The following is a 13855-nucleotide window of genomic DNA, read 5'->3' as shown; positions in this document are numbered from 1 at the left end:
CCAGCACAGGGGAGACAAGCGGCAAGGAAAGAGGCTTCTTTCACTCGTGCTGCCTGCTGTGTTCCCCCCTCCCCCCTGCTACTAAAAAGGATCCTGCCCAATCGCTTGAATCCACAGGGAAATGAGAGAGCTGCCAGCACGAGTGAAAGAAGCCTCTTTTCTTGCCGCTTGTCTTTCCCCTGTGCTGGCTGCTCTGTTCCCCCCTCCCCCCTGCTACTAAAAAGGATCCTGCCTGATCGCTTGAATCCACAGGGAAATGAGGAGAGCTGCCAGCAGGGGGGAAAGACAAGCAGTGAGGAAAGAAGAAAAGAGGCTTCTTTCACTTAACGTGGCTGCTGTTGCCCTTTTCTCCATTTCAGTGCTAAGGCATCGAGGTTGCCCCACCCACCATCGCCCAGGTCCTCGCTTCTCCCAAACATTTCTTTGCCTACCTGATTTCCAGCTCCATCGCGTTTCTTGCCATCGTGTGCAGAGAAACAAAGTTTGTGGGACTAAAAAAAAACTTCAATCAATTACAACTTGGGGAGGGGGAAGAGATCTCGCAAAGTTGGAATTGATTGATTGAAAGGAGTTTTTTTTAGTCCCACAAACTTTGTTTTCCTGTCCAAAACGGCAACAAACACGATAGAAAAATGCTACGGAGGGGAAATTAAATAGGCAAAGAAATGCTTGGGAGAAGCGAGGACCTGGGCGATGGGGGGTGGGGCAGGCTCCATGGAGTGGTGCTGAAATGGAGAAAAGGGCAACAGAGCAGCCACCTTGAGGGGGGAAAAGCTGCTTTTCCTTATTTCCTTGCTACTTGTCTTTCCCTCATGCAGATTGGTCTCTTCCTCATTTCCCTTTGGACTGCAGTGACCAGGCAGGAGCCTCTGTGCTAGCACGGGGGGGAGGAGGGGAAACAGAGCAGCCACCTTGAGGGGAAAAAGCTGCTTTTCCTTATTTTCTTGCTGCTTGTCTTTCCCTCATGCAGATTGCTCTCTTCCTCATTTCTCTTTGGATTACAGCAACCAGGCAGGATCCTCTATGCTAGCACAGGGGAGGGGGGGAAACAGAGCAGCCACCTTGAGGGGAAAAAGCTGTTTTTTCTTCTTTTCTTGCTGCTTTTCTTTCCCCTGTGCCAGCAGCTCTCTTCATCATTTGTCTATTGACTGTAGTGCCCAGGATCCTCTTTAATAGAAGGGGAGAATTTAGCAACTGGACTCACACCTGCCATTGTAAAAAGGGCCCAATCTTTACACAGGAGAATGATAAGGGAAGGTTTTTTGACACAGGAGCACACTTGAGCATCCCCCCACCCCCACCCCAATCTCTGCCCTTAGTGGCAGAGCAACTTCTCCCCTCACTGGGTGTTATCCAAGGGGAAGCAGCCAGAGCAGGGAGTGGCGAGGAAGCCTTGTGCAAAAATGCACGGTCCACACAGGTGAGCGGGGACATTACGTTATGTGGGTCGGCACTCGAGTTCGTGTGATAGCGCGCACGTATGTGCTTTTGGCACCCGAGGCGAAAAAGGTTCGCCATCACTGGAATAGAGCTTAAAATTTCAATAGTTTCTGGAAAGAAAAAAATAGTAAAAATATTTAGTATATTTCATCAAACTTGGAAGACTTGGAAAAGAAAATTTTCAGTAGTCCCAGCTCAATTGGTCAAATGTTCTGTTCTGTTCTCTGTCAGTTAAACAAAAGTATAATTATTGAGCTGTAAAAAAACTTTGTTTTTTAATTATTAGAGTTGAAAGACAAACTTCAGAAATTTTAGCAATATGCAAAGTTCACATTTGCATCCCATATATTTTCTGAGCATCACCCTTGAAAACATTTAGATAACATTTAGATATAGAAATCTCTTGATGTTTAAAACCTCATTCACTACCATGTTAAAATTGCCATTTACTGAGAAAAAAGTTCTCAAAAGTTCTTCACAACATACAAATCTCCCTAGAACACTATTGTGTGCAAACAGATGAAGATGAACTTAAGAGTCAATCAATATGCGAGTTTCTGTTTGGACTCAGTTACCCTGAGGTATTTTCCAACAAAATATGCAGATGATTAATATTGATTTTTTTCCCCAGTAATACTTTGCAACATTACATTTACAGTATTTGCTTTGTGTTTTATTCCAGATCTACTGTCAAAAACATCAACTCCATTTAATAAATCAAATAAAGCAGGAAGTCAGCAAGTGACGCCATGGGAAACACTGGTTGTATTTGCTATGAACTTGAAACAATTAAATGTGCAAATGAATATGAGCAACGTGATGGGAAACACCACGTAAGGAAACCTTTTAAATTAATCATTTGAATTTTCTGTATATTCCAAACAATTTTTTTAAACATGCAAAAGTGTGTGTATGCACATCCAGGTATATTTGAAGAATGCTTTGATTCAGGAAGCATCAACTTTCATTTCAAATTAGGTTATGTAGAGTTGGGAGGACTTTGAACAGAGACTTCCTTGAAAATCAATTGTTGAAGACATTGATTGCTAGCAGAACTAGCTAAATGTTCCATCTTTGTTCTTATATTGCTATGCTCATTGATAATATAGAGATGGTCCATTAATATTTTTATTATCAAAAATTTGAGAATTTGTCCCATCTTGTTTTGCTAAATGAAATAGAGAGAATTGTGTCTTTACTACCATGTACATTTCTTATGATTATGTTAAATTCATTTCACAACTTGCATTTTTGCATGTGAATGGAGAAATAAACAATATTTTCTCCTTATTTTGTGCATGCTTTAGGTGGACTACCAGTGGTCTGAAAAGTCAGGGTCGTTTATCTGTGGGCAGTAACAGAGACCGCGAAATTAGTATGTCAGTAGGACTGGGAAGATCACATTTGGATTCTAGAGGTGGAGTAGTTGGTGGCACCATAGATGTTAATGCCTTGGAGATGGTGGGTAAGTTGAAAATTTGCAAGTATTTTTTAGCAGTGATTAGTTCTTTTTATACAGTGAATATAGTGAAGACCACGGCTAATTTTATTTGTTTTAATTGAAAAATTATCATTTACTCATTAATTTTAAATTGAGTAACCACTAATTGTTGAAAGGATTTTCTGAACATGTTCAACACTATTTGTGTGTGCACTAATAGAAAAAGAGAGAGAGTTTGAAGACCTTTTGATATTAACTGGAGGCTAGTGTTAGAGAGCCAAAGTCAAATATTTTGTTTAAACTGACATATAAATGTTTTTCAGCTCATATTTCAGAACATCCTAGCCAGCAGCCAAGTCACAAAATTCAGATTACCATGGGCTCTACTGAAGCTCGTGTGGATTACATGGGATCTAGTATTCTAATGGGCATTTTCAGTAACGCAGACCTTAAGCTGCAGGATGAGTGGAAAGTTAATCTCTATAATACTTTGGATTCCAGCATAACTGATAAGAGGTAAAGATTTTTGCTTGATCTAATGTATATAATCTGCAGTTTTAATCAAATTGTCACTAAATATTTTTGTATTAGCTATTCTCTCTTCAAACCTTTATAAAGCATTATAAATTCATGGAAAACATTATTAATTTTATATTCCAGTGAGTTATTTGTCCATGGTGATTTGAAATGGGATATTTTTCAAGTCATGATTTCCAGATCAACTACACCAGATCTCATCAAAATAGGAATGAAGCTTCAAGAATTCTTTACTCAGCAGTTCGATACAAGCAAGCGAGCTCTGTCCACATGGGGGCCTGTTCCGTACTTTCCTTCCAAAACTGTTGCTATTAATATAGAAAAAAGTTCACAGCAGTGTATGTATAAAACTAATTTCATCCATGTCATTAAGCTTTTATCAAAAATATTACATACTAGCCTTCCTAATTTCTGAGCCCAGACTACATTTGACTGTTGCTAATACTATGACGACAGGAGAATATGATTTTTTTTTTCATTATGGAAAAAAAGTATCCATGCATAAAATTGTATTTTAGCATCTTCTTTTTTAGCAGCATCACAGTGTTTTTTTCCAGAATCTATTAAATAACTCTGGAGACAGGCTAGAAAAGAGTATTGTAATAAAAATATGATCTATTCTATATGCAGAACAATAGACAGAGTGAGGTATCTGGAAAAAAATGAGCTGATATCTTAAACACTGAGCCTCAAAATCTGAATTTCAGCAAATTTTTTATAACTGAGCATTTTGAAAAATAATAATGTGTGTATTTTAGTATGGAAAGACACAAAAAGGTCATTATATCATCCACAACCAAAAGCCGTTTGAAGCACATAATACTTCTAAATATTTAATCTATACTTGTATTAACATAATAAATTATACAAAAAAGTAAATGCAGGTAAACCTTGACTTATGACCACATTTGGTACTGGAATTTCCATTATTAAACAATGCAGTCATAAAGTGAGATATGTCATTGCACTGTCTTAACAGCATTCCCCACTCGTCATTAACCAAAAATCCTGGGTGGTTAAATGAGTACCCAACCCCATTTCAAGACACTCTAGGCTTGGCCCTTCCCAGCTCCAAGTCTCACCCAAGGGCCTACTTCCAACTGTGTTCTGTAGTTGCTCTGCTCCCTGCCTTGGAGGGCAGTAAGCAGCCCCAGAAGAACATAGCTCTAGGACTGACTGGCCCTTCTGGCAAGCATCAGCAAGCATTCGTTCACCCAGCAACTTTCTTTGCCAGTTCCCATGCTGACCTTTTGCCTTGTGTTGCCAACTGCTATGGTTGAGGCATCTTTTCCAGTACCGTATATGTTTTCTAAACGTGGCTCCTTGAGCCTTTGGAAAACTGCACTTTTTTGGAACGTATTTGGAAATACAACACAGCTTTCTAAAGACAGCTCAGTCTTCAGAATTGGGCTGCATTGGAGACCCACATGAGACTGAGGAGAAAAGGCAGCTGGGCAAATGAATGCTTGCCAGCGTTACTGAATCAGGCTGGGGAGCCACACATAGAAAACATTTACTGTGGAACTTAGGCTTCTAAATAAGGCAGTGAGGTACTTCTGTTTCAGCTGCATCAGCTGGGCACAAAAGGTGGTTGATGCAGGGAACTGGGAGAGAAGACTTCTGGGCTTAACAAACGCTTGTTGGTGCTTGCTGGGATGGCTAAGTCTCATTAGGTATGGCAAGCAGTTGCAGAGCAGTTGTTGCCACCTCACAAGGCAGGGTACAGAGCAGTCATAGGGCAGATATAGAGGGGACATAAGCAACATGGCTTCCAACATTGACTTTACTTGTTAGAAGCCCTCTATAAAGGATGTAAATGGTGATTATGTGATCTTGGGACACTGCAGTCACTGTAAATACATACTTGTTGCCAAATGGTTGGATTTTGATCATGTGACCATGGGCATACTACAACTATCATAAGTGCAAGAACCAGTCATAAGTTACTTTTTTCAATACCATTGTAACTTTGAAAGGTTGTTAAATAAATGGTCATAAGTCAAGTATCTACTAGTGGATTCTATGACAGTTTTAAAACCTGGTTGCTATACACAGATGAAAATAAGCAATTATTTGTTCATCCCTCTCCTAAGCACAAGCATTGAAGCTCAGAAAAAAATGAAAATGTGTTAATGAAATTTCTGTTCATTATTTGTAGCTAAGGCTCATCGTTTTTAGAAGAATTTTTGAATCCATAAAGTTAATCATAATGTCATTATCCTCCTCTGTGTATGTCTGTGTGCTCCGTTTTCTAGTACTAGATGCAGCACATCATCGCCACTGGCCAGGAGTTTTAAAGGTGATGTCGGGGTGCCACATATCCTTATTTCAGTTTCCCTTACCAGAAGATGGAAAGTTTGGAGGCTCTATGAGTTTGCATGGAAATCACATGACTTTGGCATGTTTCCACGGACCTAATTTTCGTTCAAAATCATGGGCTCTGTTTCATCTTGAAGAACCTAATATTGCATTTTGGACTGAAGCACAAAAAATATGGCAAGAAGGTATTCAGGCATTTTTATGACTTTTGTTTGATCTTTTCCCATATTAAGTTGTAACCAATACTTAAATAACAAAGATTAAACATTGATGAAATATCATTTTAATTTTTGTTGTAACCTACCTACGTATTAGATTTAATAAAATTCTACATCGGCATTAAAATGAGAGTTTGCCATGGTATCAAGAGATTTACTGAGCTCATATAAATGACCACAAAGGATACTGTTCTCACAGGGGATATTTTGTTCTTAATTTCACTATATGTAGACTGTACATACAATGGCAAACTATTGAAGTGATGACTTCAGAAAATACACAATATTTTTTTTAAAAAAATTGCTTTTTAAATTTTTTTTATAAAAAATTGCTATGTTCAACCTTTCCTAGGATCCACTGAACATTCTACATACGTTGTGCAAACATTAGACTTCCATTTGGGTCACAATACTATGGTTACAAAACCATGTGGTGCCCTACAAAGTCCCATGGCAACAATTACTAAAATAACAAGGAGACGTCATGACAATCCACCACATGGAGTTGCAAGCGTAAAGGAATGGTTCAATTATGTTACAGCTACACGAAATGAAGGTAGGAACAAATAAATTTCTCTTTATTGGTCATTTGGGAAACTGGCATAAATTTAAAACCATTCCAATTAATAGTATGAAAGAATGGCATGTGATGGAAAGATGCCCAAATATTCATAATTTTCTTAGTTTAAATCTTGAAATAATTGTATATTAAAAGGATGCACTCGATTTTACAGAAAGATATATATATATAAATAATAGTACTAACATCATCAAACAGCATCTATATCAAAAACATTGTTTGCTATTTTCTTTCCAGAATTAAACCTTCTCAGAAATGTTGATGCAAACAACCCAGAGCATACTACAACGGTGAAAAGCTCCAGCTTGTTAAGTGGCTTCAGAGGTGGCTCCAGTTATAATCATGAGACTGAAACAATATTTGCATTACCAAGGATGCAGCTGGATTTCAAATCCATTCATGTTCAACAACCTCAGGAACCTTTAATACATGGTAGCCTGTTCTTTTTTAAAAAAAAATTAACTTTATTTGTATTTTGTGTAAATGGAATTACAGCATAATTTTATTTTAAAAATGAAAAAGCAAATTTAACTCATGATAATTGTGACTCCATACCTAATATCTCTATTAAATGATAATTGAAATAGAATCAGGTAAACTTCTTAACACTGCAATACAATATTGTCTATTGGAGGGAATGTCCCACTAACTTCAGTTGCATGTAGCAATGACCAATATTGCATAATAGTTTAATTATAAAATATGAAAACAAAGTAGAACAAATTTATGAATACCTTAGTTCAGCAATGGCGAACCTTTTTTGGCTCGTGTGCCATAAGTGGGGGGAGCGAAGGGGGGTAGTGTGTGGGCGTGCTGCACCCATAATGCAATGCGCGACACCCCCGCCCCCCAGTGTGCATGCGTGCACTACAGGCACTCCCCCCATTTTTTGCATGCTTTGTTTGCCCTCCCCAGGCTCCAGAGGCTTTATAGGAGCCTGGGGAGGGCGAAAAGAGCCCCCCCCCCGAGGCTTTATGAGCTTCCCTGACGCCTTTGGAGTGCTCAAAACGACCCTCCGAGCAAACCGGAATTGACTTCCAGTTTGCTCGGAGGGTCGTTTTGAGTGCTCTGAAGGCTTGAGGGACCTTCAGGACACTTCCCTGAAGCCTCCGGAGCAGTCAAAACGTACCTCCGAGCAAACAGGAAGTGACTTCCGGTTTGCTCGGAGGGTCGTTTTGAGCACTCCGAAGGCTTGAGGGACCTTCAGGATGCTTCCCTGAAGCTTCCAGAGCAGTCAAAACGAACCTCTGAGCAAACCGGAAGTCCATTCCCAAACTTCCGGTTTGCCCGTAGAGATGGTTTTTTGCGCTCCGGATGCTTCAGAGAAGCTCATGAAGCCTCCGGAGGACCTCCGGGGGGCGGGGGGGGCTCTTTTCGCCCTCCCCAGACTCCTATAAAGGCTCTGGAGCCTGTGGAGGGAAAAAATGGCTTTAAAAAAGGGTGAACTCAGCTGGCAGCGCGCACATGCATGCTGGCCAGCTGACAGGGCAGCTCCTCGCATGCCCTGACATGGGTCCGCGTGCCACAGGTTCGCCATCACTGCCTTAGTTGATAGCTGAACTTCCAGCTGTGACTATAAAACGTTGATTTTTATGATTGATGTGCCAAAAAAATCTGGAAGAAATTATCTGATAGCAAGTGCTTTAAATCAAATATAGTATCATATAAGAGTTCATTGATTATACACACTTCCGGAGGGCTTCATTTTAGAATTGCTTTAAATGAATCCATGTTGCATGTACAAAGGAATTGTACATCAGTCAGAGACATTATAAGGCTTTACACACAAAAGTATTCTCAGGAATTTCATTTCAAATTTATGCTGAAAAAAAATCAATACAGTACATACAATTAGCACTTTTCCCTATCCTGCATTTTAAAACTTTTTCATTAAAATGTTTTATTCAGGATATTTATTCATGTAATTACCAGTTTCTCTGAATGATTTATGGAATTTCATTACAGATGCCAGTGCCAAGCCAAAGGTAGAATGCAGTGTAGTAACAGAATTCACAGATCACATATGTGTAACTATGGATGCAGAATTAATAATGTTCCTGCATGACTTAGTTTCTGCTTATCTTAAAGAAAAGGAAAAAGGTATGTAAATCAGTTAACACTAATCCTATGGGATTATTTTATGTGCTCTTACAATTTGTATAGTCATTAATCTTGAGTTTTTAATATATTTTAGTAGTAAAATATTTGACTTTATTTCTATTTTTTGTCTGCCATATTGAATATCAATATTCTGGAAGGGATTATAGCTAATGAAGCTTTTTAAAAATAATTACTAAACCCCTTTTTCGGGATAAAAGGTCAGGGTTTGTTAAATTCAAAACATCTGAGCCCCACATTGGGCGAAAAATCAAAACATCCGTGCTATAACTAAACACATTTCCAATTGATGTTTCATTGAAAACTGTTGTGAATTTGTAGTATTGTTAATTTAATTGTATCATAGATTAATTTTGTGTTTTAGACCCAATTGCTACTCAGTTCTTACGTTTTAAATACACTTTTTACATTATCTTGTCATATAGTGTAAGACTGAATGGTTTCCTTTACAAGTATGTTAACCCTATGAAATAATCATGGGCTAAAATCATGTTGCTTTGAGCTATATGGACTCAAATTATTTTATAGTATAATACATATTATATAGGTAAATGTTCCCCTCGCACATATGTGGTAGTCGTTCCCAACTCTAGGGGGAGTGCTCATCTCTGTTTCAAAGCCAAAGAGCCAGCGCTATTCAAAGACATCTCTATGGTCATGTGGCCAGCATGACTAAACAATGAAGGCACATGGAACGTTGTTACCTTCCCACCAAAGGTGGTCCCTATTTTTCTACTTGCATTTTTACATGCTTTCGAACTGCTAGGTTGGCAGAAGCTGGGACAAGTAACGGGAGCTCACTCCATTACGCCGCACTAGGGATTCGAACTGCCAACCTTTCTGATCGACAAGCTCAGCATCTTAGTCACTGAGCCACCTTACATATTATATAGTATATATTATAAAGTATATCTGTGAAAAAATAATTGAAGTTTTCTGAAAAAAATCATGTGTGTCACAAATACATGATAAAGGTATACTTCAGGAATAATGTGCAAATCATTCCGTGAGGTTCAGCGCTTCGCTGTTTGTCTGATTGAGGTGCCTTCATATGGGCATACATGTCTAGGCTTGTGGAGGGTTTTAAAGCAACTGACTGAAACTTTTAAGTACTACTTGTGCTAGTTTACAGCTTCACAGAATGCATCTTTACTATTGGCAAAGGTGTGTTATTTGCACGATCTAGTAGCGGCATCTAATAATCCTCTTCCTTATAGCTTTTGATAATACAATTTTTATACAGGTAATCAATAGGTTACATTCTTAATTGTGGCCACAATTTCTTTGCTACGCTGTGTGGTCATTAAGCTGGTGGTGACTGCATTCTTAGAGATAGCAATCCTGCAGTCCTGGTTGTTATCAGAACCCCAGGATTGTGCAGGTTATTAAGCAAGAGAAGGTGGGAGACCAAAGTAAGCACACCAGGAGATATGCAGGTGCTGCAGGCAGGTATTCTGGAGCATGGGCAGGTGCTGCAGGGTGCTGGTTCACAGTGACATTATAATCACAAGCCAGAACCGAGCACCTGGTTCACGATCACAGCTGTAGAGGTGTTACAACAGCTGCACCTTTGAGACCAAACATCAGTCCCCCTTATCCAATGCCATCATAACTTTGAATGGTCGCTAAACAAGTGGTTGTAACTTGAGAACTATGAACATATTAATTTTTTTGAAATTGAACTATTCACTTGAATAAAACTCATTTTTTAATTTTGAAATCTTTTCAAATACTATACTGCATTAACAACTCTAGATTTTAGTATAGTATGTAAGTATTAAGTAATTTATGGCACCAATGAATTTCTTATGTCATGAAAGCTATGAAAACATGACAATATAAACCAAATGGCTTGATTTGCTGATAATTTTTAGCTTTGTTTTATTTCACTTATTTTATGGTGGTTATTGTCAATATCACTATATCCTTTATACTTTTGGTATCAATAATATGTGCAATTCTAATAGTTAAGTCTCAGTAAGCAAGTCAACAGTTTTTTCTGACCAATCAGTATAATTTTGTTATATTAAATATGCTACAAAGCTTAAATTCTTATTTCTGGAATGGTTGCAATCTTACATATTTTATATTTGTCAATGACAAAAATGAAGATTATAGCCTAAGGCAAAAATATTTGTTCTTTTTCTAGCAGTCTTTCCACCTCGTGCTCTGTTTAGTCGGCCAGGACAAAAAAGCCCCATCAGTGTACTAGATGAGAGCACTACTGAAAAAGAATTGGAAGAAAGTGTTACTTACACAACAGTAGATTGGAGAGAATTTATCTGTAATACTTGGCATTTGGAGCCCACATTGAGGTAATTAGCATTTGTTTTCAGTAATCAATCTGATTTTCAGATAATTATTCCACTACTTATTTAGCTAGGAGCTATCTACAAAAATGCATAGAAAATAAAATGTACACTATGAACATTTTTCTTTATTAATAGTTTTATAATATATATCACTGAACATATTAAATATTAGTATTATTTAATATTTTATATATTGTATATTTTATGTATTAATAATTATGATTAATCATAATCACTGTGGTGGCATCTTGCCACTTATCTTTTGATTTATTTAGTTTTAAATTTATATTTATATTCTATCTTTAAAAGTTAGAGGCAATGTTTTATTCTTACAAATATCTATCACGTGAAACAAATTGGGCTGAGAAATAATGATTGGCCCAATGTCACTTAGAAAGTGACATGATTCTGTGGGAATAACCTGGATCTCCTCCAACCAAATCCAATTTCTTAATCAGAGTATCAAAAATTATATTTCTATATGCATCACAAGTTTTTGTGCTGTATCACATTTTTCTAGAAAAATAAAAAGCTACCGTGGCATTGTTTATGACTCGTTGTTTTCTAGCATTTAAACTTTCAAACCCAAAGACATAAAACTATAAGTGCAGCCCTCAATGTTCTCCTCCCCCTAAAACAGACTGCATGTGGCACTGGTCAGTTAGTAATGCAACCCCACAGGATCATAAACTTTTAACATTATTATATGATCTATATACATTAACTATACTTTATATGCAGCCCAAGACAATTCCTCTTAACTCAGTGCGGCCCAGGCAAGCCAAAAGATTGGACACCCATGCCTTAAAATGAAAAGAGAATAGCAATAGAAAAACCTTGACACTATTTGTTCATTTGATTTATGTCTCTCCACCCCCCTCCAATTTTATAAAGTTCAGTATTACTACAAAGCTTATGTCTTAGAACTATGTAAGAGTGCAACCTGGTGTTTTTAGAAAACTCAAGCTAAGGAACAATATTTTTTTAAATGCTTATTTTTTCCCAAAAGCAGCAGTATTATTTATTAAATCGGTACAAACATGTTTTTCAAATCACAAAATAATTTTTAAATAGATCATATAGTTCACTTGTATTCATCCTTTTGTCCTTAGATATTGGCAAATGGAATTAAAGACTAATCTCCACAGACAGTTAAAAAAACACCAGTCCAAGGAAGAGTCCTCCTTGGCATATACAAATAAAAACCAGAAAAGGTTGTATAGTATAGCTGGAAATTAGGGATTGCCGACCATCCCATGCATGGAACAGTTGGTTCTCGTCGATCTGTATCAGAACTGAAACAGGTTTTTGATGTTTTGGTTCATGCAGTGTATAAAACCAACTTCTGAGTAAAGGGAGAGGGAAGGGAAGAGGAGAGATCAGAGAAAAATATCAACTATTGAGTAGTGGCAGGAAGATTAGTGGGACAAAGAGGCTGGGGGTGGGGAACAATATCTTGGGCTAGGACACAATTAGGGAAGGCCTAGGACAGGAAAGACAGGGCCTGGAAAGATGCAGGGAGATGCAAGACCTATAAAATTCCCTTACTGTAGAACCTACATAATAACATACATAGAACTGTAGAAAAATAATGTATTCTTGCTTATTGAAAGTGATATGTTTTAATTTATAGGTTAATCTCTTGGACTGGAAGAAAGATTGATCCTGTTGGTGTGGATTATATTCTTCAGAAGCTTGGTTTCCATCATGCAAGAACCACTATTCCTAAGTGGCTTCAACGTGGAGTCATGGATCCCTTGGATAAAGTTTTGTCAGTTCTCATAAAAAAACTTGGCACTGCATTACAGGATGAAAAAGAAAAGAAAGGAAAAGACAAGGAAGATCACTAAAAATCCCAGTATTAAGATGACACACAGAGACTTTTAAAAATCATTTGTTTTATGGTTATGGTCACTGTATAATTTTAAAACAATTTACACTGAAAGATCCTAACAGCTTTTTTTGCTGCTATATTTAAAACTTCATCAATACGATGAATAACTTATTTTGAAAGAGGATACCATTTTGTGTTCAGTCTAGCACTGCATGACCAATGTTGTGAAGAAAACTATGAAAGAACTGTTTGATATTTACAACTATATTGTGTGCAATATTCCGCATCAGTTGTATGTTTGTTATACTTGAAATAAAAATTAATATGTAAATGTAACCCAGTTTAGTTGATCATTTTTTACAAGGTGCATATATAAATAATATACGGATATATGGGGAAAGTATTGGATACTGTCAAATAAAATGCTCCAGCACTAATGGCATTATTTACTTTCAGATGAGATTTTAAAACTTGTATCGCACCCATTGTGTTACTTTCGCCAGAATACCAACTTAGTAGATAATATCTAGATAAATGTAACTATATACTGTCATATATTTTAGAATTTATACATTTTATACATACATTTTTAAGATTCCAGTGCAAAAGATTGAATTGAACTGCAGTATTCCTTCCAAATTCAATGTAAATTAATAACACACTAATGGCAGGAATAATTTACATCCCAGATTATAGCCTTAGGATCCAAATAGATATTGACAAATATATGTATGGATGTATGTATACACCCTATAAACCGGGGTGTTGGCTATTTCAGCCAGATTAGTGTCATCTAAAAATTTGATGAATTCCCCTTCTGTTCCCTCATCTAAATTGTTTATGAAGATATTGAAGAGTACTGGGCCTCAGAGTATCTTCTTGTACCCCACTGTCTATTTCCTTCCATGTATTTGTACTACCATTAAGGACTTACTCGTTAAATGCAATTTTTCAGTTACAAATCCATCTATTAATGCTGTCTACCTCATTCTTCTAGCTTATCAAAAGTAGGTTGTAGTCTACTTTGATGAGTGCCTTACTAAAATCTATAGTACG

At 37.3% G+C, this 13855-nt stretch overlaps 1 protein-coding gene across 12 annotated transcripts in view; it reads left to right on the top strand.

Annotated features, from left to right (window-relative positions):
* BLTP1 (bridge-like lipid transfer protein family member 1) overlaps nt 1-13197 on the top strand; it is a 148207-nt gene extending 135010 nt beyond the window's left edge. For 8 of the 12 annotated variants that reach the window (XM_081960105.1, XM_081960109.1, XM_081960110.1 and 5 more), the window contains 10 exons: nt 2123-2273; nt 2748-2905; nt 3205-3397; nt 3542-3756; nt 5674-5922; nt 6308-6511; nt 6773-6967; nt 8501-8635; nt 10803-10968; nt 12599-13196. In XM_081960105.1, coding sequence (XP_081816231.1) covers nt 2123-2273; nt 2748-2905; nt 3205-3397; nt 3542-3756; nt 5674-5922; nt 6308-6511; nt 6773-6967; nt 8501-8635; nt 10803-10968; nt 12599-12815 — 1883 coding nt within the window. In that variant the 3' untranslated portion in view covers nt 12816-13196. Of the gene's footprint in view, nt 1-2122; nt 2274-2747; nt 2906-3204; nt 3398-3541; nt 3757-5673; nt 5923-6307; nt 6512-6772; nt 6968-8500; nt 8636-10802; nt 10969-12598 lie in introns of all 12 variants that reach the window. The other 4 variants (XM_081960106.1, XM_081960114.1, XM_081960104.1 and 1 more) reach the window with 2 other exon arrangements.
* The last annotated feature ends 658 nt before the right edge of the window (nt 13198-13855 follow it).

This window comes from Natrix helvetica, assembly GCF_964273705.1.
Source record: "Natrix helvetica genome assembly, chromosome: 7".
Lineage (NCBI taxonomy): Eukaryota > Metazoa > Chordata > Lepidosauria > Squamata > Natricidae > Natrix > Natrix helvetica.
Note: the sequence above shows the minus strand (reverse complement) of the source record. Positions and strands in the feature narration are given on the sequence as shown.